We start from the raw sequence: 24,088 nt of genomic DNA, 5'->3' as shown, positions 1-24,088 counted from the left end.
CTTACACCTGAATGTGATTCAAGACAGGTTTTGAAGTCTCTCATGGGGTATACTATGTGTAATATTGAATATCAATTTAGTTATCTCTTAACAAAGTTAACCATTCTGATTTTTCTCATACTTTTATATACAATGTGGCTTTGAGTTTTGATCATCCTTGCTGTTTTCTCTGAACTTGTTTTAGTTTATTAGATTTATTCTTGAAATTACAGCAGCTGAAACTGCTCACTGATGTGCTATTAAGCTATTTAAATGACTGAACACAATATGTGAACCAATTTATGTAAAACAGAAAAATGTATGGGTTATGTAACTTTTCTTAATTATATAATTCTACTTAAAATTAGTACAAAAATTATACATATCTAATATTTACACAATATATAATTTGTATAAACTCATATTAGGAATTGTCTGCTAGCTTATTCAACTGTGTAATTCAGATGTGATGTACAATTTTGCTTAAGTAGAAAGTAGAGAAAGGCTATATTTAAAACTACCTTGATTTTTTAAAAATTTGAAGTAAAAAAACTAAATTTATTTTTCATACCGGGTTTTTAAATGAGGTTCCAATATTTCCTGAATATGTTCTGGAAACATTTTCCAAAGTGCTGCGCCTGCTTCAACAGTAGACATCTCACTAAGGTTATATATAGATAGCAGTTCCTTAAAAAACAAAATTAAGAATCCACATTTAATTATTTTTAAGAATTATAAAAATGAAAAATTCCATTGCTGATTAATAACCGACTGAAAAGTCTCTTTTGAGTCAAACTTGACACATGTTAATTACTATATAAACACATATGCAATTTTCTTACCAGGAAATGGTTAAGAAAATGGTTTCTTTTTTCCAGGATATATTCTTGACTCCTTTGTCCACCCTAATCCTGGAATTCCCTGCTGATCTTTCACTCAAGCCAATCTTGCTTAATGTTCTAAATAGCCAAAGTTGGTTAGATCTGCTACCTGTTGAGGCTTATTAGCCAATGAAAAGGTTCCAACCAAATTCTGACTCTATTGGCAAGGCAAAGCTCCAAAAATCTATAATTACCAAGATCAAACAACAATCTATGACTATATCTTACTAAGAAAATTATGCTTCAAAATGGTTTGTTTGTCCATAAGAAAGAACAATAGGCAACAGACTTGGGAGTTCTTTGGTTTTTGAATGAGTAACTAAGAAGCAGCAGTACCATTCTTTAGAATCCTGGTTTACTGTGACCATATTCTGACACCATGGTACTGAATAGCAATAGCCCTTAGACTTATATACTGCTTCATAGTGCTTTTACAACCCTCTCTAAGTGGTTTACAGAGTCAGCATATGGCCCGCAACAATCTGGGTCCTCATTTTACCCATCTCTGATGGATGGAAGGCTGAGTCAATCTTGAGCAGGTGAGATTCGATCTGCTGAACTGCAGCTGGCAGTCAGCTGAAGTAGCCTGCAGTACTGCACTCTAACCACAGTGCCACTTCGTGCACATCACAAATTCAGAAAACTGAATTTGTTTTTTTAATTTTTAAATGTTATTTAATAAGTAATAAATTAACAGAATACTAGGAAAGGAAATATCCTCACCTGAATAGCATATGAAGCAGAATCTTGAGCTCGGACATTGTCAGCATAAGCAAGGAATGCTCTTGTCAATTCCATGAGTAATCCATATGCAAAATTTGAATCTTCTACGCCCGCCTCAAAGCAAATGTCTTATGTTAATATTCTCATTCTCATTATCCAGGTCAAAATGTCATTATAAATTAAAATAAAATGTGTTGGAACTCCCAATAATAATGTTGCACAAATGATTTTCAGCAAAAAAACCCTATACTTGTTCAGTGATCAGGACTAAATGAAAATCAGAACAATCGCTCTAGCATTCTTGTGTCACATGGATGCTTAAACAGTAAGGGTGCACTGAAACAAGTAAATTATATACAACTACAGATTTTATCATTTTTTTCTTATATAAAATACCACACCTACCAGCATTAAAAATGTCAATGTTAGGATTACTTACCACAAACAGAAGTCCTTTTCCTTGGTTGTCACTTGTTGAGAAATCCAATCTACCTGGATCTATAGCTCCCAATTCTCCTAAACACTCCCCAGAGAGTAACCGTACATGAGAATTCACATCCTGACAGCCAATCAGGAGGACTGTCACCAGTCGAGAAACAACTGGCTCAACAGTTTCACTATCCGTTGAATATTTTATCAGAGTTTCCTAGGAAAAACAAAGAAAAAAAGAGTTAATAAATTATGTCCACAAACATCTGTTGGCTTTCACTGAATTACCATTCTTTTGTCATTCTTTCAAACAATACAGCATTAAAAAAAATTAATAAGAAATGTAGGAATGAAATAGAACAGTCTATTTAGGGGCATACTATAAAGTAGCCTTGGAAGAAGTAAGGAAGACCTATTAGTAAAATGTTGCTTTGCTGAAAAAAACCTTGCATTCTTTCTTGCAAACTATTTTCTTATCCAAGCATACTACAGAAACTTTTTTATCAGAGTGAACTACTCAATGACGAGATTTTTATTTCGTGGCATTTATTTATTCAGAAGGCATCCTTTTCCCTACACCCTGAAATGACAGAATTTATTTTATCTTTGCTTTGCTTTTGTTAAACTGGTTGACTCTAAGATGCTGTAAAAAATGAACATGGAACTATTTCCATCTCCAAAAGAATTTGATTGACAGGGTCTCTTCTCTAGGATTTTAGGTGGATTGAGGCTTTTTTCATTGTTTCTGCCAATATTTTTAATTTAAAATGCCAAGTATCCTTCTGCATGTGATGCATGACTCTGCCCCTGAAATATGGTCTCTGTCTCATACAGTTTCACCATCATGCACCAAATTCACCTCTTCCTTCCATGACACTTTTTCCCCCTTTCTTTAGCAAACAATACTAATCACGCAAAGAAATACATTGTATCTTGTCACTATTCCAAGATAGGAATCTATGTCTCTTGATAATCTGGACCATTTCAAATCCCTCATCACTGACTGCTGGCACTGAACGCTAGAATTGGAATCCAACAACTGGCAAATTGAAATTCTCAAATCATTTTCTAAGACACTGAAAAAGGAAAAGAGAGGAAATAAGAACGTAAGAGCTTTATACATTTAACCTCAATGGAACACACAGTTTTAGGTAGAAATTGGGAAAACATATAGATATGATTTCAAGACTATATGAATCAGTGATGTTGTACTTTGGTCATTATTAGGTTAAGATCCTCAGGATCTCCTTTTTTCAGAAATGCTGGCAAAACAGTAACAATAAATTAAGTGTAAGAAGATGGAGACAAATGCTTTAAAACTTTTGTAACATAGAAGTACCTCTATTTTAATTAAGTAAGAATCAAGAATTAAAATGGAAGAAATGCAATTTAGCTGTTTCAGATCAAGGGATAAAAATATTTTGTGTTTATACAAACAGTAATAGACTCATTAATTTTGCTGTTAATTATAAGAAAAAAGATCACAGCAAAACTTATGAGATTTCTTCTTCCATGTCTAGATCAAACTTTAAACTGCCAGAATGAAATTACCTATTTGGCTTTGTTGTTGGGCAAAAATAAGTCATTATCAATACCTGTTTTTGGTAGTGAGAACTAATGAGATGTAGAAATTATTAAGTTTATTTATATCCATAAAACTGTTTTGGAATATAGGTACTCCTCACTTAACAACTGCAATTGTGAACACCAAGTCTACTGTTAAGTGAAACATTTTATGACCATGACTTATGATTTACTGTCATTTGACACTGCTTGTTAGAATCTGGCTGTGAGGATTGCAAATGATGCTTACATGACTGCAGGAATGCTACAACAGCCATATTTTTGAAAACTGGGTGTAAACCTACTTTTTCAACGCATAATTTTGAATAGTCTGTCAATGAGACTATACTAGATTATATTGATGCACATAACTATATGTATGTTTGTCAAAAGCAGAGCTAACTTCAGGAAGCTTACTAGGAGTTAAGTGAATATAATACTTCAGCCTGATTTTGAATTCCACAACTTTACATACTTGGTTTTTATATAATGTTTCCTTTAGACTGGTGAGAGCATGGATCCGAACATCGACATTTTCATGTTGGATGGCTTTCATGGAGAGCTGTAACACTGTCTGCAAGTCTGTGCTCCTAGAAGTTTCCTGCATGGAAAAGATGGTTGCAGCTTTAAATTCTTTATTTTGCGAGGTACATATATAAAAATATATTTGCATTTATAGGAAAATGCTAACACACAACTTGCAAATTTAGAGGATGTTTAAAAAGTGAACAGGTTGTATTGTGCTTAATTTGGCTAAACAGTACTTCAGAACATATGAACATGCAGCACTTCAAACTAAACCGTATTTCTTCAGGTTCATAAAACAGCTAGAGAAGATGGCTGTGTCATTCTGCAAAAGGGCATGGCTGCTTTAAGGAGTTACAGGCAGATGATACATTTACATTCCCACATGCCCAAAGTAATTTTTGCCTCTAATCTAAAGCACTACACAGCCTTAATATTTATACACGTACTTAATACAAGGAATCAAGGAATCTACTGAATTAAAACAATTAAACCATTTATTGGTGAGCTTTCTAACTTATATATTTCTTAGGAATTTAAAGCAGCTTAATTAATATGCCATCAATGTCAGCTTATAGCAACCACATAGAGATAAGGCAGTTTACCTTTTTCCTTTTCTTGGACAAAAGAACAAAAGACTAAATAAAAGATATATGGACTTTAATGCTTTCAGGACATAAATGATAACTGTAAGGTGGTTTTCCATTTAATAATTGTTAATGACAAGAATTAATTAAATGCAGAGAGGGCAAATACCCGAGTTACTAAATGACATGCTGGAGAGTTTTTGTTCTATCAGTATCAAAGGTCCAGTAATTCATGTTATTTTCAAAGATTTGTATTCAAAATATAGAAAAAGTAATACCTTTCTATATTCCTGAAGAACTTTTTGGATTTCTTTCAATTCTGGATGATCAGGTAAAAAATAAATTTCATGTAAGAAGTCTTGGACTGCATCCCTAACCAATAAAACAAAATAATAAATACTGTTAAATAAAATAAAACACATTTTCAAAGCATGCACAATATATTTAAATATGCATACATTGGAATTGGTCAAGAATATACTTTAATTTTGTGAAAGTTACAGCTTGGGCTTTCAGAGTCTGCCTTTATTCAAACCCATAGCAATGTGTGGTTTATTAACGAATACTATTATATAATACACACATTCTCAGAAAATAACAATCTTCTCTTTTCCTCTCTCAACTGAGGGAGATATGATTTACAAAAGAAACATTAAAAGAAAAAGGAAGAAATTGCTACTACAAGAAACATACATTGTTGATTGCAAATTTTCCATTTTGGGGGGATTTATGATATATTGTTAATGGCATTTGAAACTGAAGAAAGGACGATTTTGCAATATTACTTATTACATTTATATCTTGAGAAGCTTTTGTATAGTCCCAGAAAGACAGTTATACACTTAAAAATACTTTGTTACCTGTTCTCAACTATAAGAAAATGGAAGATTGCTGCTGTTTCTTTTTGTTGAATATGTATGAGGGGCAAGAGAGCTACTATCACATGACTCAAGAGAGACCCAAGATGACTTTGATCCAAGCATCGTACAAAGCAATCCCAAGCCCTAAAACATAAAAGCAATATAGCATATACAGTATTGTTCTATATTTTTCAGCAATTAGACATTTCAAAATCAGCCATTAATTCAGGTGTACCACAATAATTTTTTAATTTTATATATAAGAAGAGAGAGTAATAAATCAGGATTTTAGTAGTCTTACTTGCAACACAGTTGTGGGAAATCTTCTTTATATCTCAGCCCTGTCCTTAGTGTTGTCATCATCTTCACTCTCACTGCAGTTATATGTTTAGGGCCCATAAGCTTCATTAAAGCCATCAAACTGTTTAAAGCCTACAGTTGAGAAAATTCGGGGTTCAGTTAAGGTGCTAATAATGACTATAAAGCCCTATATGGATAGGGACTACATTATTTGAGGGATTGTCACTCCCTGGTTACATCTACCCACTTCATCAAGTCTAGAAGGAGAGGCATGCTATAGGTCACGACTACAAAAGAGCATCATCTATATCTGAAGCCAGGAAAAGAAACTTTTCTGCCATGATGCCTGCCCTTTGAAACATCATTCCCCCAGATCGTAGATTGGGTCTGATCCTGCTGGCCTGAAGACATGAATTTGCCATCACAAATGACCATGGGCTTCTAAAATGACCATGTTAGATATGAAATAATGATTGACTTAGCTACTGATTATAATTTTGTTTTAAAACAGTTTTATTGATGATTTTATTATAACCCATATCTGGGTGTTGTTTTAACTGTTGTGAGCTGCTCCGAGTCACTAAGGTGAGATGGATAGCTATAGAAATTGAACTAATTAATTAAATTTTAAAAATTACAAGTTAACAGTCCTTTAAGCAAAACAACAGGATTGGGATGTCCAGACTAGCTATGGAAAACATAGCACTGCTTCCCCCACCACCCCCAATGCCATGATCCATAAGGGAATTATTTTTTTTTTCCTCCAGCTTCTCCCTATAAATTCAAGCTGGTCCTTTACACACAGTCAAGCATTTTAACTATTTTAACCAGACTTTAATTTTTACCAAGATTATATATGCTTTTCGTGCACCAGTAGTGGGTTGCTACCGGTTCGCCCCAGTTCGGGTGAACCAGTAATAGTGGCGGTGGGAAGCTCCGCCCACCCACCCACACATCATCAAATACCCTCAAGTGCGCAAGGAAACCGGTAGCAAAGGTAAGTGAAACCCACCACTAGCGTGCACTAGAGGTTGGGTTCATAGGCAGTGTATCTATCAGTTACTTAGGACTCCCTTTTATAAAAATAATCAGAAATTATGAATATACACACAACCAAGTTGTTTTTATATTACTAAAAGCAAATAAAATTGCAAAAATTAAAAAAAACAACTTTAGGGTTTGTCCCAATCTCATTAATATTAACAAGAGCAGCTAAAAAGTAAATACTATCTTCAAGTATTCCCTCACAAATATTTCATTGCTAACTAAGAAAAAAACCCGTCATGTCTATTTTGTTTTCAACAAAGGATTTACTCACCATTTTCTTATCTTCAATTCCAATACTAGAGCTCAACAATTGCATGTTGAAAAAGGCCAAAATGCCTAGCAATTTTGGTTGTAAATAATCAGCCTAAATAGTGATAAAACATATTCTGATATATTAAAATATTTAAAGATACAGGTCTAATAATATCTGGCAACATACTTTACATTTAGTCTAAACCATAAAATGTGGTAAAATATTCCCATTTCCTTTCAGTCTCATCCTGACTGATGATAAAAAAAAAATCAATTCTCATGATTTACAGTGTATATCTTGAATGGTATTTTTCAGGTACACTGGCCATCAGGAGACACCATCTAACTGAAAAATACTGTACAGGATATATGCTGTGTAAAAATAGAGAAATTCCTCCTCCCTCTCCAAGAAGAAACATAGAAGTCAGGTAAAATACTAAGCTAATTTATCTCTCTGCTCCAAGGGCTTAAAAGGTGGTGAGCTGAATGTACAATTCCAACAGAGTTTCTAGAAGTGCTGGTCTAGGTTTATCAAAAGGTAATGCTTGCAAAAACATAATCAGGCCACATTCAGAACAAATTGCAGGTCATCCTTGTTTGACTGCCTCATTTAGTGTCCATTTATAAGTTACAACAGTCATGAAGCAACTGCTTCACTTAACAATTGAGCTGCTGATCCCAATTGTGACTAATAAATAACATCTATTTCCTATCTGAATAGTCGTGCATCACATTGCCACATACATGACCACCACATCACTCATAACTTTAATTCATGAAAGTCATCTCTCCTTTTTTAAATATAACTGAAAGTTTTTTTTTAAAAAAAAGTATAAATCAATACAAACTAAATTGCTAAGTGAAGAAGGGGGAAAAAACAGAAAGGAAGAAATAAAAGAGAAATCTAAAGTGTAAAAAAAGACATAAGAAAAATACAAAAGAAAAAGAAGTGGTTTCTTATCTTCTTTAGATCAGTTATAAGTATAGATTTATCTCTTTTCTCTAAAGTTATATTATGATTCTTCTTTTTATAGTCTACCTGATCTAATCATAAACACCATAAATTCATTTTTTTCTGTTTTATACAAAAAAGATCATGGGGCTTGAAAGACACCTCTCCTAAAATATTGAAGAAAAGCAATGCATCATAGTAATAAGATATAAATAGTTAACTGGGTTACAAATGTTTATAACATATATACATCAATATCTGTTAGTCAGAAAGAGTGCTACTAGACTCCTGATTTATTAGCCACCATAGATTAACATGGCTCTCCTCCTACAAAGGTTACAAGAGCTATTCCTTTCTCTCTTAATAGGGCAGAAGAACCTACAAATTGGTATGGCTACTTACCATTTGCTCAGGAGATGTGATGTCCTTTGAACCTTGATATGGGTCATCATTCAAAGCAAATGAAGCTAGAATTGATAATCCATTGAAGACCTGCTGATAATGCTCCCCTAATCGGAGCAATAATTCATTATGCAATCCCTGAAAATCCTGTCTCAGCAAACTTCCCAGTTCTATCTCTGTTTCATTCTATAAAACACCATGGAAAAAACGTATTGGCTTGAAAATTATACAAGCATGTGCACAACATAAAAATATTACAGTACAATTCCCATTACTGCAAATACAGGTGAGCCACTAATTTGCTAAATGAAAACTAAAGGGGGAAATAAATGTTTATAATATCCTTCAATGGTTTGTAAATTAGTTTTTGTTCTGCAACCAAAAAAAAAAAAAAAGGGACATACAATTAAGGCTTGGTTCGTCCCTTGAAGATTAAATTTATTTCAAAGAGGATCTTAGAATAACTTAGAAGTACCCAAGAGGTTTACTGTGATTGCAGCGAGGCTCCATGACATTTATTCAATTTTCAATGCATTCCAAAACACGATCACTCTTACTGTTCTGAACTTTCTTCTATAAAATTTAACCTTACCTTAAGATAATGAAGTGCTCTCTCCAGCTCATCCTTACTACAGAAGCAAACTAAATGAGAGAAGATGTACTTGAAATTGTTAATGAGGATCTCTCTACGGTTTACATTTAGTTGTTTTGCTATCATTCGGATAAGTACAGAGGCTGCAGGACTAGCCTTGGCCGCAAGGTCAGGCAAAAGCACTTGGAGAATCCGCTGGAAATATAAAAAGATGGCTGTTTTTGGAATGTTATGTAAATGTACACATGTAGTTTCACTCTTCCTAATTCAAAATGACAATGCTAAATCATTTTAACCCAGAGTACTCTACACATGTTGCACAGCGCAAATCCCATCATCTCTAGCCAACATGACCAATGAAAGTCACAATACTGAGGGCTGAATTTTGTGTGTGCATGCCTTCATATCTGTCTTGATTCTTGGCAACTGCCTGGACAAGTCCCTGAAGTTTTATTGGCAAGACTTCCAGATGTACTTTGTGGCTACCTTCTTCCTAAAACTGATAGTGTGTGACTGGCCTAAAGTTACCCAACTGGTTTTATGCCTAAAGTGGGCCTGGAACTCACACCTTCCCAGTTTCCACTGTGGATCCTTAACCACTACAACAAATTGATTCTCCAGTTAGAGGAAACCAAGTTGAAAAGGTCACTCTAATTTAGGCAACTATTTATCAGCAGTGGAGAAAATCCTCAATACTTAGTATTTTAAAATCCATGTGCATTGTCATTCCCAATTAGACTACATGATTCTGCCCTAACCCAACATTTTTCATTTTCTATGCTCCACTGAGATACGGTATTTATGATTAAGGATATTACTGATTAAGATTCACTTAATGAGAAAGGAGCAGCTTCCCTATATTTGCCATGACAAACTATAAAAGCATTTGGCTGTTCATTACTCGCATAAAAAGAAACTCACTATGAACATGTCCTATTGTTTTTTTTGTATCTATTTGTATATGTGTATTAGTTTTATATATTTTTTATAATGAAATGATTAATCAATAAATTTCTATTCTATTCCATTCTTTTCCATCCCATCTGATCCACAAAGGAAACAGATGTGGTGTCATAGTTAATACAGGGTACAAGGGCAAGGAGACTGAGGCCATGGAAGCTCATTAGATGACCAATTGTCGATTGTCCCCTCAGGCCAACCCACTTCAGAGGACTGTTGTTGTAAAAGAAAATAAACTATGCTTATATGCAAGTGTTTATGAAATAAAAATGCTAAGTATAAATGAAATGAACTAAGTATGTCCCTGGTTCCTTGTTATTTCCTTAACTGTTTTAATCCTGTCTTAAATTCCAGAATTGAGTAAAGTCACTGAAAAGAGGGCTTTAAGTAATGAAGCAAAGTGAGATTAAGGCAGGTGAAAGTTTACCCTCCATCTTGGGCATAAGCTACGACTGAAAGAATCCTTCATAAAACATATGTACTTTCAAGCAAAAACTTCCCTGCATAAATCTGGGAGGAGGTCAAAGGAAGAGGCCACAGGAAAACTTGACCTGAATTAGAATGGCTAACAGAAAAGAATACAAGAGACACAATTCAGGAATTTCACCTTGCTTAATTCCCCCACCCCCCCCAAGATGAACCAATATAGAAATCTAATAAATCTTAAATTGCTACTTACACTAAGAAAACGATTAAGGTCTGGAAAATCAAAAACATTAGCAATTTCAGATAACATGTCCAGAACCATGTCTCTTTGATGAACAATCTCTTGCTTCTGCATTTCACTGCTTTGCCGGGGAGCGTTTGCAAGCAGGGCCATCTGAGTGGAGTGTAGAGATTCTGCTAAAAACTAAACAATAAGAAATGCATTTATTCTTATTTCAGACAGTTGAAAACAAGCAATGTTAATTAGGAATAATATGTCAATGGATCATTCCATCAATTTTAGAACCATTTCAACAAATTCTCTCCCAATCAAAACAATGTGCATTTAACAGCCCCACCCCCAAGCCTCACACTGATAATATAAGCATACGAAGTGTTTAACATACTTGAATTTAATACTGTTTTGGATGAGAGTAAGAATAATTTTACTCTATAAAAATGTAAGAGCTTCTTCTGAAACAAGCAAATATGTACATAGACATAGTGTGTACAAATCAGAAGCTTACAAGTAAATATGAACAAAAGAGCACCCACCCATTCTTGCTCCATAGAAGTTGTATCAGATACTTGAAACAATTATATCCCCCTGTAATTCTAACTATCATTTAAGCCATCTAAAAGAGTTGCTATCATCTTATCTCAGGGCAGCATTGCCTTTCATTCTAAAACTTCCACAACTGAGCTTCAATTAATGACCCTGATTCTATTATGAAGGTTACAAAATTACTCTGCTTATTCCAGATGATCACATTGTCCTACTTGCTTTCTTTCCAAACGAAAAGAGAGAAGTGTTTTCAATAACTTCATATTTTTAGTTCCCTGTTTCTCTAGCTTTCTCAGCTCTTAATATCCTGCCCTAAGTGAAAATTATATTTAGTATTCCAAGTTTGGTAATGCTATCCGCTTTTTAACTTCTTTTTTGCAGCTATATAATGGCCCAAATACCACTGGGCAATCTATCATACCTCAAAATCCCTTACATATTTAGTCAGTTATCACTAGTTCAAAACACACAAATGAATGGGAAAGTTAGGACACTTTTACCGCAATGCATCACACTTGCTTACACAGAGCCACATTTGCCGTTTTAATGCTCATACCTGTTAAGTTTAATACAGGTACTGTTTGCCTTATCATTTGTTCAAATACAGTTCAAAGCTACAACAGCCTTGGAAAAGGTAAATTATAATCTGTATTTGCGCTTACAACTGTTGCACCACCTATAAGTCACATGAGCAAAATTTGGGTGCTTGGCAATGAGCTTGCATTTACAACCAGTTGCAGCATCCTATGATTATCTGACACAAAAAAGATCCATGGGAAAGCTGGATTTGCTTAAACATATGATTTGCTTAACAACCACAATGATTTGCTTAACGACTGCCATAAAAATTTGTTACAAAATGGGACCTGATTCAACCCCAATGATTTACAATGAAAATTCCAGTCCCAATTGCAATTGTAAATTGCAATTGCCTACCTATATCAGTAAGTGGATCGAGAGAAATCCCAACTGTCTCTTGTCCTACCATGTTTCTCCAAAGACAACCCACCTTGAAAAGAAGCCCTATCACGTTTTTGAGCACATGAGATCAAATTAAGCCCCACCTACAAAATTAGCCCTAATTAAGTCCCCTCCCACCCCAAGGTGCAGGGACACAGGTAATGTGGGGATGGGGGAGGGGGGTGGAGCTGCCCTACCTACCAGGCCTCGCACATTCCAACACCTGCCTCACCTTCATCTGCGGCCATTTGCCGCCACTCGCATGCATTGCCCTGGTTTCCATTTCGACTTCAGATGCCTACTGGCATCTGTTAACTGCTGCATCTGATAACAGAAGTCCAGATCAACCTGGAGCTGTTATCTGCTGCAGATGCCTTCCGGAAGGCATCTGAAGGCGAAACAGAGGCCGGGGTGATACGTGCGAGTGGCGGCAAGTGCCGCAGAAGAAGTGGGCCAGCAGCAGGCTCCTGCTGTGCGGGGCTGTTGGTGCCACTGCTGCAAGGTGAGCCAATAATTAGAACCCTCCAAAAAGAAGGCCTAGCCGTTTTTTCGAGGGTCAAAAGAAAATAAGACCCAGCCTTCTTTTTGGAGAAACATGGTATATCCACTGATAAATATTAATAGTCTGTGAGTAAATGTGGGAAAATAAGTAATGGATACTGTTCACTTATAACGATTGTAGTGTCCCATGATCATGTGATCACCATTTGCAAACTTCTCTGCCAACTTCCCACCAGCAAAAACAAAGGAGAAGCTGGCAGCAAAGGTTGCAAGTCACTCACATCATCCCCCTGCCCCACACAGCAGCAGCATCCATGCTTGGCCCTAACATGCATGCACCAATTTTGGCGATTCTCACCTGACAGATGGGTTTCTTGTACTGACTGAAAAAAGCCTGCAGTTTTACAGACCTGGCAGAAGCCAGCATTCTGATTTCTGTGTATGCTGATCCTGCCACAGATGCTGACTTGGATAATAAACAATGCAGTAGGTGCAACAATGCAAAGCGTACCAAATCTCCTGTTGCTGACCTAATAGAAGATAATAGTAATCAACATTAATGAAATGTAATATTAACATACAAGATAATACATGAAAACAAAACATACTAACTTATCCATAAACAAATATAACAGCTAAACATTTCATTTCGTCAGCAACTAAAGTGAGATTGCTTTTATTCTGTAAATACTATCAATAATTAACCATTTTCTATGTAAGGTCTTTTTCAGGTGAAGTATTTATAAAAGCAGCAAAAGAAATCTATTAAGAAGCATTACCTTCCAATATCTCCCGTAGTGAGAATCAATGTATCTTTCAGTTCATTATTCCTTGACATTTTTGCATTTGTATAAGCCTCTTTCATTCTGGAAACAAACAGCTGAAGGAGAAAATAAAGTATTATACTCATTGCTGCAAATACAACTTAATAATTTGCTGTCTCTAAATACACAATAAATTCACCTCTTTGATGAATTCTTCCTCAGAGTCTGAAGCATTTAATATATATTTGATGTGATTACTAAATGCTACTCTTACATCTTTATCTGGATCTTCCAATAGCTTTAAGAAAGCTCCAACAACAGTTTTTACATTCAATGTATCGTTTCTGAAGTCCAAATGTTTGAACAGTACAGGAATGTTCTTTATTAAATCTAAAATAGGATATAAAAGAGAAATAGAAGCACATTCCATTTTTTCAATATCACTTTTAAACAAAATATTATTCATAAAAGGATTAGATAAAATTCATTTCTGTTTATCATATTAACCTACAATTTATTTCTTAAGGTTTAGGTCTCCAAACCCAGATAATAAATTCATAACATTACACGTTAAACTGACTATTGTACCATCACATTTATTTTTGCCCAGAAATTCCCAGTCAACATGCAGCATCAAGTCCTGCTACTTCTCCCTGTGTTATATTTGGAGGCAAAGACATACTGCTCTTTTTACTTTCTGTGACTAAATCCTTTACCTGAAGAACAGCACCACAGATCATTCTTAAGGGGGGGTGGGGTGGCAATGGAATTTGATTCACGGCAGCAATTTATCATTGAAACATGGGAGGCAACCTTTTGTTTCTCCTACAACAGCAGCATTGATTATACGGAAAGGCGGCTACATCTCCTGTACTGCCAGAAAACTCATTTTGGAGACCTCAGTATTCCTGTGGAAATTGCTGATCTCAATTGGCAAAGGCTGATTTTTCAAATCAGAAACCTGCCGTCCATCACATTTTGCAAATAACCATTTATATCAACCTTTTGGTACAGAAGAATGAATGGGAAATTCTTGCAGATAATAAACATAGTGCACTTTTGCCATACTGTGGAAAGACAGTCTCGTAGGCGTCAGTGTAAGCCCCCCTTCCGTTTTCTTTTCTTCCCTCCACTAAGATATTAATACAGCTCTATTCCAGCCATAAAAAGAGGTTCTTCTGCACCTGAGTGTGGTGGTCTGGGTTGAGAGGGGAGTTTGCGTTTGTGAATTGGAGAGAAGGCTGCATGTGAAACAGGAGGAAAAAAGCAGGATAATTTGCCTTGGTGTAGTGTGCAACTGGTGATATATGGAAAAAATGGGCATAGAATCCGATGTACAAGCAGTCAAAGGCTAAGTGGTAAGCAGCAGCCAGCTGGTAACAAAGTCTAAGAAACTTGGAAATGCTGAAGTCTTTGCAGCAGCATAAGAAGGAGGCAAACAGTTGCTTTTCTTAGCATTTGTCCCACCTGATTGCATGTTCACTTGTTTTGCACTGCCCTCACTTAGTTCTTACAGTGCAGTAATCAATGTATGATGCAACAAGGGTTTTGTTTATCAGCCAACTGCATGATTAGAACTGAGAGGGAGTGCCTGGCCCAAAATTACTCCTTTGGCTTATGTACCTAAGGGAAGACTAAAACCTGGGTCTCCCTACTCTAATACATTAATTGCTATACCACACTGGCTCTCTCTAAAAATAAAAGAGGCAACAAGTACTTGGCTGAAAGATCCAGACAAGCCAGTCAACCACAAAACCAGTCAAAATTCTCGAGTAGTCAAATATTGGCTAAAGCTCAGGCTGAAGATTTCCCTCTAAACTTGGGAAAGCAGTGAAAAACAGGGCTAATTAAACATTGTAATTTAAACTGATGTAAGCAATTCAGCCCTGCTAAAAAAAAGTGTGGGGGTGGGGGAGGGAGGAAAAACGAAACTGTAAACAAGCCTCCTTAGAATTATATACATAAGGGATCACCAAGCCCTGAACCGCAGCCCACTACTGGGCCGTGAGCTGTTCAGAACCAAGCAGTAGAAGTGGCAGGTGAGTGTGTGCACGGAACCACCCTCTCTTCTCCCCCCCCCCGCTCCCCCACTGGTCCACAAAGTCGAAACAGTTGGGGAACTTTGATAAACATAACAAATATAGACACATAGATATCTAAGATTTAGAAAGTTACCAATTTTGTTTAAATAATTTTTATTTTTATAAAATAAATCATCTCCTACAGGAAAAGGAATTGTGAGGAGGGGGGAGAAACCCTTACACTCTCTCCCAGATTTCAGGCTGTTTTAGTTTTTGTGTTTGGAGACTCTAGAGATTGAAGTTGGGGCATCTTGAAAGCAAAGCATATGCTCTATCAATGAGCATGTGCTTTGCTTACCTCAGACACACTGAAGTTCTGACTTAGCCAAAACAAGGATGCTGGAAAAGAGTGCAAGTATTAGAATGCCTGGGAAAAATCCAGGGTTTCCAGAAGTAAATATAGAAAAAAAGCTGAAAGTGTAAACTCACCCACACCCCAAACATAGCCTATCAAGGAATGTTTCTTGCCCACAGAATGATTATTACTGTGTAAGGAATGCGAAGGACTGGGTGGGGTGATGGAGTCAGATTTTGTACAGCAAACGTGGCTGATTATAGTATGAAATGGGACCTCTCCCATTCTATAAATGCTTGCTTATTAAAGAAGGAAGTATGTGTGAAATAATATTAAGTTAGAAAAAGAAAGAGCAATAAAAATATGTTTTAAGTAACTTACCAAGCTTTACTGGGCTAGGTATATTGTTTTCAAGAAGATATAAAAAAGGTTTAAACACATCAGCTTTCACTGTATGCTTTTCTCCTTGAGAAGTAACAATAAATCTGCTACAGAGGATATTGTCAATTTTCAACTGGTTACCAAGTTCAGCTGAAGGTGGCCTTAAATTAAAGCTGCCAGAAAGACAACAAGCTAGATCTCCAATGATACCAGCATAAGCCTTCTGAACTAGTAAAGATTCGTCCTGTATGTGATCTCTGGAATAAAAATAAAACAAGTTTCAATTGTAATTTTCTGTATGACTGTATATCAGAGTTTTCAAATTAGACCTAACTTGTTAAATCAGAATATGTAGAAATATTATGCAGTGCTTTTGCTCCCTTTTTCCTCAACCACAGTTTCCTGAAACATCTGAATAGAAAACTAACAGGTCTTCAAATATATTAAGCACTGGTTTAGAACAATGGTTCTCAACTTGTGTTCTTCGGACCCCTGGGGAGGGGGCGCAATATCACAGAGAGTCCGTGAAGGCTTGAAGAAATGAGCCGTGGTGGCACAGTGGTTAGAATGCAGTACTGCAGGCTACTTCTGCTGATTACTGGCTGCCAGCAGTTTGGCAGATCAAAACTCATCAGGCTCAAGGTTGACTCAGCCTTCCATCCTTCCGAAGTCAGTAAAATGAGGACCCAGATTGTTGGGGGCAATATGCTGACTCTGTAAACCGCTTAGAGAGGGCTGTAAAGCACTATGAAGCGGTATATAAATCTAAGTGCTAGTGCTATTGCTATTCATGTTATGATTTAAATCTTGAGGTAAGTCTTGGTGGTCTGTGGCCACAAAAGGTATTTAAAGGTGGGTCTGCAGTGAAGAAAAGGTTGAGAACATTGGTTCAGAACATTGTATGTTCTGTATGACATCATAGTCTAATGTTGGTTTCTGTACTTTTACTTGTTTAGAAAGCAATAGTTATAGTTTCCTAGTTAGATTACAAGGTTTCTGGCAGCAATTACAGACTACAGGTAGGTTTGTCTGCCACAATAAATACATATATGTAGCAATGTATATCATTCTCTTAAACATATGCCTGTTACACATACATGCTGGATTTTAAATTTTAACAAATCCTTGCTTTCAATTTCTTAAGCCTGCAGAACCCTTTCCTTAGAAAATTCCTTGGAAGATTCATTTTTTAAAATCCTTTCTTTATATTTCCTTTTTGAACTCAAAATAATGGATAAATGGTGTGACAAATAAATTAGTAAAAATTACTGTAGCTTATCTAGCTTTTATGAAAAAAGATGAGCGAAAACCTCACTTGTCATAGCTACCAAAAGTATTGGGGAATAGAAATTATGGATAAAAATTGGTATTTTTACCCATAACTCAAAACAAATTAGCATAAAAAATTAGAAATCAGCTATGCTATCAAAAATCAAATTTGTCCAGCATGATTTCTCAGACTATTTCCCAAAAATGTTATATAGATCCCATAGTAAATCTAAATAGGAATATCATCTTCCCTGAGCAAGAAATATAAGCAAGAGGCCTAGAGTCCATTTCCCTCTCCAGTCCTCTTAGTAGTTTAAAATTGCATGTCTTCCAAAGGAACCCGTGATCTGGCCATTCTTCTGCTACTACTTTCATCTTATTGTATTTACAAAGACATTCTTCTTCACCACAACTTTATTTGGAATTATCAAATAGTACATACAAAAGACATGAAGGCAACGTGGCACAGACTTCTATGCCTAACTGGTGGAGAAAAATAGGAAAGCCTTTAATACAACTAGTTCTGACAGCTTCATGGGGACTCTGAAGTGCGTGCTCATACACACTATTCCTCCAATTCAGATGGTATCTCTTTGGAAGCAGAGAAAGAAGAAACACACAATTTGAACGAATTTCTGGTGCTAAAGGGAAAGATAAAGAAAATGAATGAATTTAATGTTGATTCTTGCAAACATACTCTGTCCTCTGAATCACTGAAAATTAAAGACCACCACAACATACTATTAGAGATCTATAAACATTACAGCTAGTATTTTAAGAATATGATATTAGTTTAAACTATACAGATAGACAAATAAAACATATTATATCAGTGTACTTTTTGCAATTCTCTGGTCTTTTAATTCTGCATTCATACTAGAAACAATTTTTTGCTAAATATTTCTAAATTTGTAATTTATTGAGTAGCATTAACTTTTGATTGTTTAAATTACATCTCCAGCTTTCACAGGTATAGCTGATGTTGAAACAAGATCAGGCCTTATTTGTGGCATCCTGACTTTGAAATACTATATTTAAAAGGGTTGCCTAAAACATTCATAACATCTAAGTGACAGGACTGTTTAGACTAGTTTCTTAAAAGTAGTCCAAGTACCCCTACAGGTCCCCCAATTTGCTCTTAGGGGTCTGAGAAATCAAAATTATTTGCCAAATGATGGGGGGGGGGGAATTCAAATATTTTAATATTTTTATTTGTTACAAAATACAGGGTTTTTTTTCAAGAAAAATATTTGTTAATAGCCAATGGATTTTATATTATTTTTTACACGATTCAATAAATAACAATTCAATGAATGCATTGATTTTAATATTTAATATAGTAAATATCAGTATAATTCATATAGCCAAAAGCCCTTTTGGGGATCCACCATGATTTTTAAAAATTGGAACCCTTTGAGAGCAAAACATTTAAGAAATATTTAGATTAAATAAAAGCAGTTTGTAAAAATCATCTCTTAAGACACTAAAGAAACAGACAGAACAATAAAAACATAAAAAATAAACTAAATTTCTATCTTTAAAAAAAAAGAAACTAAATTTCAAATATGATAAGAATTTTTTACTTACTAAAATGGCTTGCCAGATGTTGACTCAAGGCCAAAAGATCCAAATTAAGACCAGTAAGCATGGTTGGAAAATCATCTAAATGGCTGGAAATCCATGGCAAAGACAGTATTCCAAACAAGTTGTCAAACACTTCATCGTTAAACTGGAATTTAACTTTTAGGTGGTAGAAGAAATGCACACACACTTTTACTGATGATTTACAAGAGGTAAATGCATTAACAAGAGAACAGCATCAGGTCATTTTAACTTTGTGGGGAGACTATATTTTTGTAATAAGATTTATATTGACATTAAAAAATGATGATCAAATTTGAAATTCTGAGGATATGTAAATTGGATTTTATCAGGTACTGAATTAATGCTATGCTCCAATAAGTCAAGTTATTGGGATAATTAAGGTAAAGCCTCGCTCAAATCAAGTTTGACTTTTGGTAATTAGTTGAATGCGTGAATGTAGGGGTTCTGGCATCAGTATGGCAAAATGGAAGTAGTTTGCCATTCTAGTTTTCTGTGGCCTAATGGGCAGGCACTATAATGTGCCACAATGCCTCTAGTATAACCTAATACGTACTTTCCAATATTCCATCCAAGATTTGGTACAGACATGACTTGAATACTTTGTTATATTTTCCTCTTTTCCTCTTTCTGTCTTTTTAAATTTGCTGATGGTCTTAGAAATTCAATACCATGCAAATATGTTGCAAAAGCAGCTCCAGTAAACTGCCCTATTTCCATCATCAATATGGCTATTTTTGCTTTTTAAGGTATTTTAAAAAGATATCTCACCTTGCATATAAAGGAAGGCATCAATTATTTTCACCACTTTTTGAATCACTGGCTCCAGGTCAATTACCAGTGAAGCAGGATCCAGAAGCTTCCAACAAACTCTAATTGCTCTCATGATAAATTCTGAAGAAATCCATATTAACTGGATGTGTTCTCTTGATTCTGAAGCATTACTATTTTCACGATTATATAAATTACACACATGAGCAACTTGATGATCTACTCTGTTAAGAATAAATAAATAAAACTGGTCACTGAAAGAGTTTAATGAGTAACATTTAAAAATTTTCATTTTTCAAAAATGGAGATCAAAAACTGTTTGACACAGCAAACAACCTGATCAAATCTACAGTTCATCAAGATCTTTAAAACACTATTTCTATCAAGTTATACATTTCTTGACACCATAGAAGGAAAACCACTACCACATCATGCTCGTTTCCAAAATGAAATGCTGGCCTAGCAGTAGGCAAGTTTCTAGAGAGCCCCTAGTAGTTGGTAAGACAGTTGCTGTTATAACTCCATGCTATTTTTTTTCAAAACTTAACTGAAGCAATAGCATGTGGATATTTACAAAAACCTTTTCAGAAATATCTTCAGATATTTTTGTAAAGCTCAAATAAACTGAGCTGAAATAAACTGACTTGAATTTTTTTACCTGTTGAAATCTTCTTTAGAATGGACTGTACACATTGTGGCCAGTTGAGCTATTAAAGCAATTCCTTCTACAGTTTGCAGAACTTCCACCGGAAGATTGTCTTGTTCCAAAAGGGACAACAGAGAGTCCGCCTTCTGGCATATCAAATTCCACAACTTGCTCTTCATTTTCATGTTCAGGACATGGGGCCTATGAATCAACATTTTGGATACCATTTTAGAGCATTTTGTGATAAATTTACTATAAAACTAAAGTGAAATAAAATATCTGGAAATAGTGAAACTAGATGAAGACTGTTTTAAATCTTTCATTTTGAAAGAAACATGTTTAAGGAAATAAAATATACATATTAATATCAGGCAACCTTATGTAATCCTATAACGTATATAAGAATGGTGGGGTTAATTGTCCTGATTTTTAGGTTTACCTTTAAGTATATTTAGATTTTTGTTTCTTTATGAAATACATGTGATGAAAAAAAAAAAAACTGTGGGCAGAATTAGAAAGTTATTGTGTGAATCCTCTGAAATCATGATAGGAGCTTGGCTCTATTTTAGCCATTGTTCTATTGTATTTCTTACAGTAAAAGCTCCAGGATGCATTAAGAAAAAGTTGGACAGAGATAAAATTTTGACCTGTATTTATATGAAAAATTTGTATTATGGGATAATAAATTTGAAAATAGCAGGTAATCCCTTTTTATGTGTTGGAGCAGTTAAGGATTTTTATTTTATTGCTTCCTTTGAGTCAGTTTTTGACTCCTGGCGACAACCAGACAAATCCCTGCAGTTTTCTTGGCAAGGTTTTTCAGAAGTGGTTTACCATTGCATTCTTCCCAGGGCTGAGAATGATTGACCCAATGTCATTTAGCTGGCTTTGTGCCTCATGTAGAACTAGAAGTCGTGTTTCATGGTTTTTAGCCTGATGCCTGAACCACCACAATAAACTGGATTTCCAAGGACAATTATAGATGTTAATACTTCAAATCAAAGTACTATCAGTCAAATCTCAAGTCATCTGAGTTCCTGCAGCTGGAATGTGGATTTTATATACAAATAAAACCTTTCTTAATTAAGCAGTTTTATCCAGATGAATTAGCAATGTCAAAAAATCTGAATTATTATCAGTATTAGAATATGATTTAGATGATCCAGGTTAACTTTAAATTATTATTTTGAAATAATATTGAAAAATTTATTTTTAAAGAACTCTGGAATAAGAAACTGAAATATAATGACAAAGGTACTTCAAAAGTATGAAATGTATTTCTTTTAAAGTTAATACAAAATTAATACTAATACAGAAATGTTAACAATTAAGCAGTTTATGAGTATTTAAAAACAAATGCATTGCTTGGAATGAACCAAGAAGAGTTTATCAAGAACAGCTCATGCCAAAGCAATTTTATCTTCCTTTTGGTAGTGATGAGTTTACTTGACCATTGAAATACAGTAGTTTATATGTTAACTTCAACAAGCATTTGAGAGTGTCCTGAAATCCTAATAGAGAAGATGCAAAATGTGAACTTAACTATGTTACTATTAGATGAAAATACAGTTGACTGAAAAATTGTATGTAACAAGGGTACACCAAACTGGGAGATACCAAGAAGTGTACAACAAACTTTTGTACAACTATTTATAAAAGACTTGAATGAGAGATTAGAAACTATTTTAATCAAATCTACAGATACTCTAGTGGGCATGACAAACATCTTAGAGAACAGTATTAAGATTCAGAAGTAACTGGACACAAGAAGCATATTCAAAATAGATCCGAAAATAAGATTGGTTCTTAAAAGCTACCAATTACTTACTTTGGTGGTGCTGACAATTTTTTAGGATGTTTTAAGGACAGACATAAACGAAGCCTTTTTTGTGGGACATCATCAGTACTGCTACTACTTCCCCCATCAGTATCGGAAGTCTCTGGATAACAGCTACACTGCAGCTCCTGGATAATTTCTGCTGTCACAGTCTTCAACACTACATAGAGTGGACTCAGCAGATACTTTATCAAAAAGAATAAATTATACTATATAACATCTTCATAAAATTCATAGATATTTAAATACGACTAAAAGGACATAAAAATCTCATATATACTTCCTTGCAATTACTGGATTATGTAGGCAAACAGATTTATTCATTTTAAAACTTTAAGCTAAATATGTACCAATTGATTATAAACTCTACTAAATCAGTATCCTATACTGAAATTACACTGTAAACTCATGAATTTAGACCATTAAAATGTTTAAGTTATTCTTACTTGTGTCGGTATAGAAAGCAGAAACTACTGCCACAAAACCTGATGACATTAGCCTTAGGAGAAAATGAGCTCCTACTTAACACTAAATCTAATAATTTCCTCAAAATAATTCTCCCTTAATTTGTCAGCATTTTGTGGCAAACCTTTGTTAACTTTTTAATAATACTTACCTCTTGTTCTACCTGGCATCCAATTGCTGAGATGAAAAATCTGCAAATGTTGTTAATATAAGTCTTTCTAACCGGAACAGCAGATTCATATCCAGCTGGCACATACATCAAGAAATACTGTAATATGTGACATAATACTTCTTTTATCTTCATAGACTGGAGAAACCTGAGCACATCAGCTTCAAACAATGCATGAAGTTTTTGCAGTAATATGTTTAGATAAATAGGTTCAAAAGTCTCATGGGAATTAATTTGGAAAGGAAATAAAGTTCTCACTAATATTAAGAGTGGTTCTTCATATAATTCCAGCTTTGTAGAATCCATTACAGGAATGGATTGCAAAATTCCAAATAGAAATGAGAAGAAATTATTGGCTAGGTCTTCTGGAAGTCCTCCAAGTTCTAGGAGTTCTGTTAAAAATACCATACTCAAAATTTTAACTTTAGAACTACCATAGTCCAAAAGGGAACACCCTATTCCAAACAGGGTAATATCTTGTGGTTTGAAAAACATGTAAGAAACTATATGAGTAAGAATCCTTATTGAAGTTGTTTCCAAGCATTCTACATTATTCATTCCATTTAACTGTAGTTGGACAGAACTTAAATTGCCCAGATTTAGCGTGGAATTGCAAGAAAATCTGCTCACAACCACAGGCCATGTCAAAATAGTTTGTATATTTTTTTCATGGATTGAAATCAGATCTTGAAGAAGATACAGCAGTTCTTTTGTTGCCAAGTTAAACAAGCTACAGTTCTTGACTTTGAAAAGGCAAAGGTAAGAACAAATGACATTACTAATGTTCTCATGTAAAATGTGGCAGTTTGGACTAGCAGCAATTCTCAAAAGTCTTGCTATTATCCAATTGCTGAATTCTAAAGAAAAGAAAAAAGAAAACATTATGATCATATTAATTACGACTAAAAATTCCAGGGGTAAGAGAGTTTCTTTTTAAATCTTCTTGCTGCAACCTTTTGATTTTTTTATATGAGATTAAAGAAGAGTGCCTTTTTCAGCTAATTTTTTGTTTATTTATGGCCTGATATAAAATATATAATTCACATTTCAAACTGCTATAATTTGTTGAATTATAGATCCAATAG

At 34.8% G+C, this 24,088-nt stretch overlaps 1 protein-coding gene across 3 annotated transcripts in view; it reads right to left on the bottom strand.

The window, feature by feature from the left end:
- The window catches only part of ATR (ATR checkpoint kinase), a 119,915-nt gene that overhangs the window by 25,241 nt on the left and 70,586 nt on the right, over positions 1-24,088 (bottom strand). For all 3 annotated transcript variants that reach the window (XM_060682929.2, XM_087872649.1, XM_034439310.3), the window contains 21 exons: positions 22,986-23,860; positions 22,361-22,554; positions 20,545-20,733; positions 19,887-20,110; positions 19,101-19,253; positions 17,956-18,154; positions 16,245-16,501; positions 13,687-13,877; positions 13,503-13,603; positions 13,082-13,253; positions 10,732-10,902; positions 9,093-9,287; positions 8,501-8,686; positions 7,166-7,258; positions 5,849-5,979; positions 5,548-5,691; positions 4,966-5,059; positions 4,051-4,176; positions 2,023-2,229; positions 1,584-1,697; positions 551-666 (listed from right to left, as the gene is read on the bottom strand). In XM_060682929.2, coding sequence (XP_060538912.2) covers positions 551-666; positions 1,584-1,697; positions 2,023-2,229; positions 4,051-4,176; positions 4,966-5,059; positions 5,548-5,691; positions 5,849-5,979; positions 7,166-7,258; positions 8,501-8,686; positions 9,093-9,287; positions 10,732-10,902; positions 13,082-13,253; positions 13,503-13,603; positions 13,687-13,877; positions 16,245-16,501; positions 17,956-18,154; positions 19,101-19,253; positions 19,887-20,110; positions 20,545-20,733; positions 22,361-22,554; positions 22,986-23,860 — 4,132 coding nt within the window. The remainder of the gene's footprint in view (positions 1-550; positions 667-1,583; positions 1,698-2,022; positions 2,230-4,050; positions 4,177-4,965; positions 5,060-5,547; positions 5,692-5,848; positions 5,980-7,165; positions 7,259-8,500; positions 8,687-9,092; positions 9,288-10,731; positions 10,903-13,081; positions 13,254-13,502; positions 13,604-13,686; positions 13,878-16,244; positions 16,502-17,955; positions 18,155-19,100; positions 19,254-19,886; positions 20,111-20,544; positions 20,734-22,360; positions 22,555-22,985; positions 23,861-24,088) is intronic.

The sequence above is a fragment of the Pantherophis guttatus genome, chromosome 6 (assembly GCF_059756535.1).
Source record: "Pantherophis guttatus breed Tessera chromosome 6, ASM5975653v1, whole genome shotgun sequence".
NCBI classification, from domain to species: domain Eukaryota; kingdom Metazoa; phylum Chordata; class Lepidosauria; order Squamata; family Colubridae; genus Pantherophis; species Pantherophis guttatus.
Note: the sequence above shows the minus strand (reverse complement) of the source record. Positions and strands in the feature narration are given on the sequence as shown.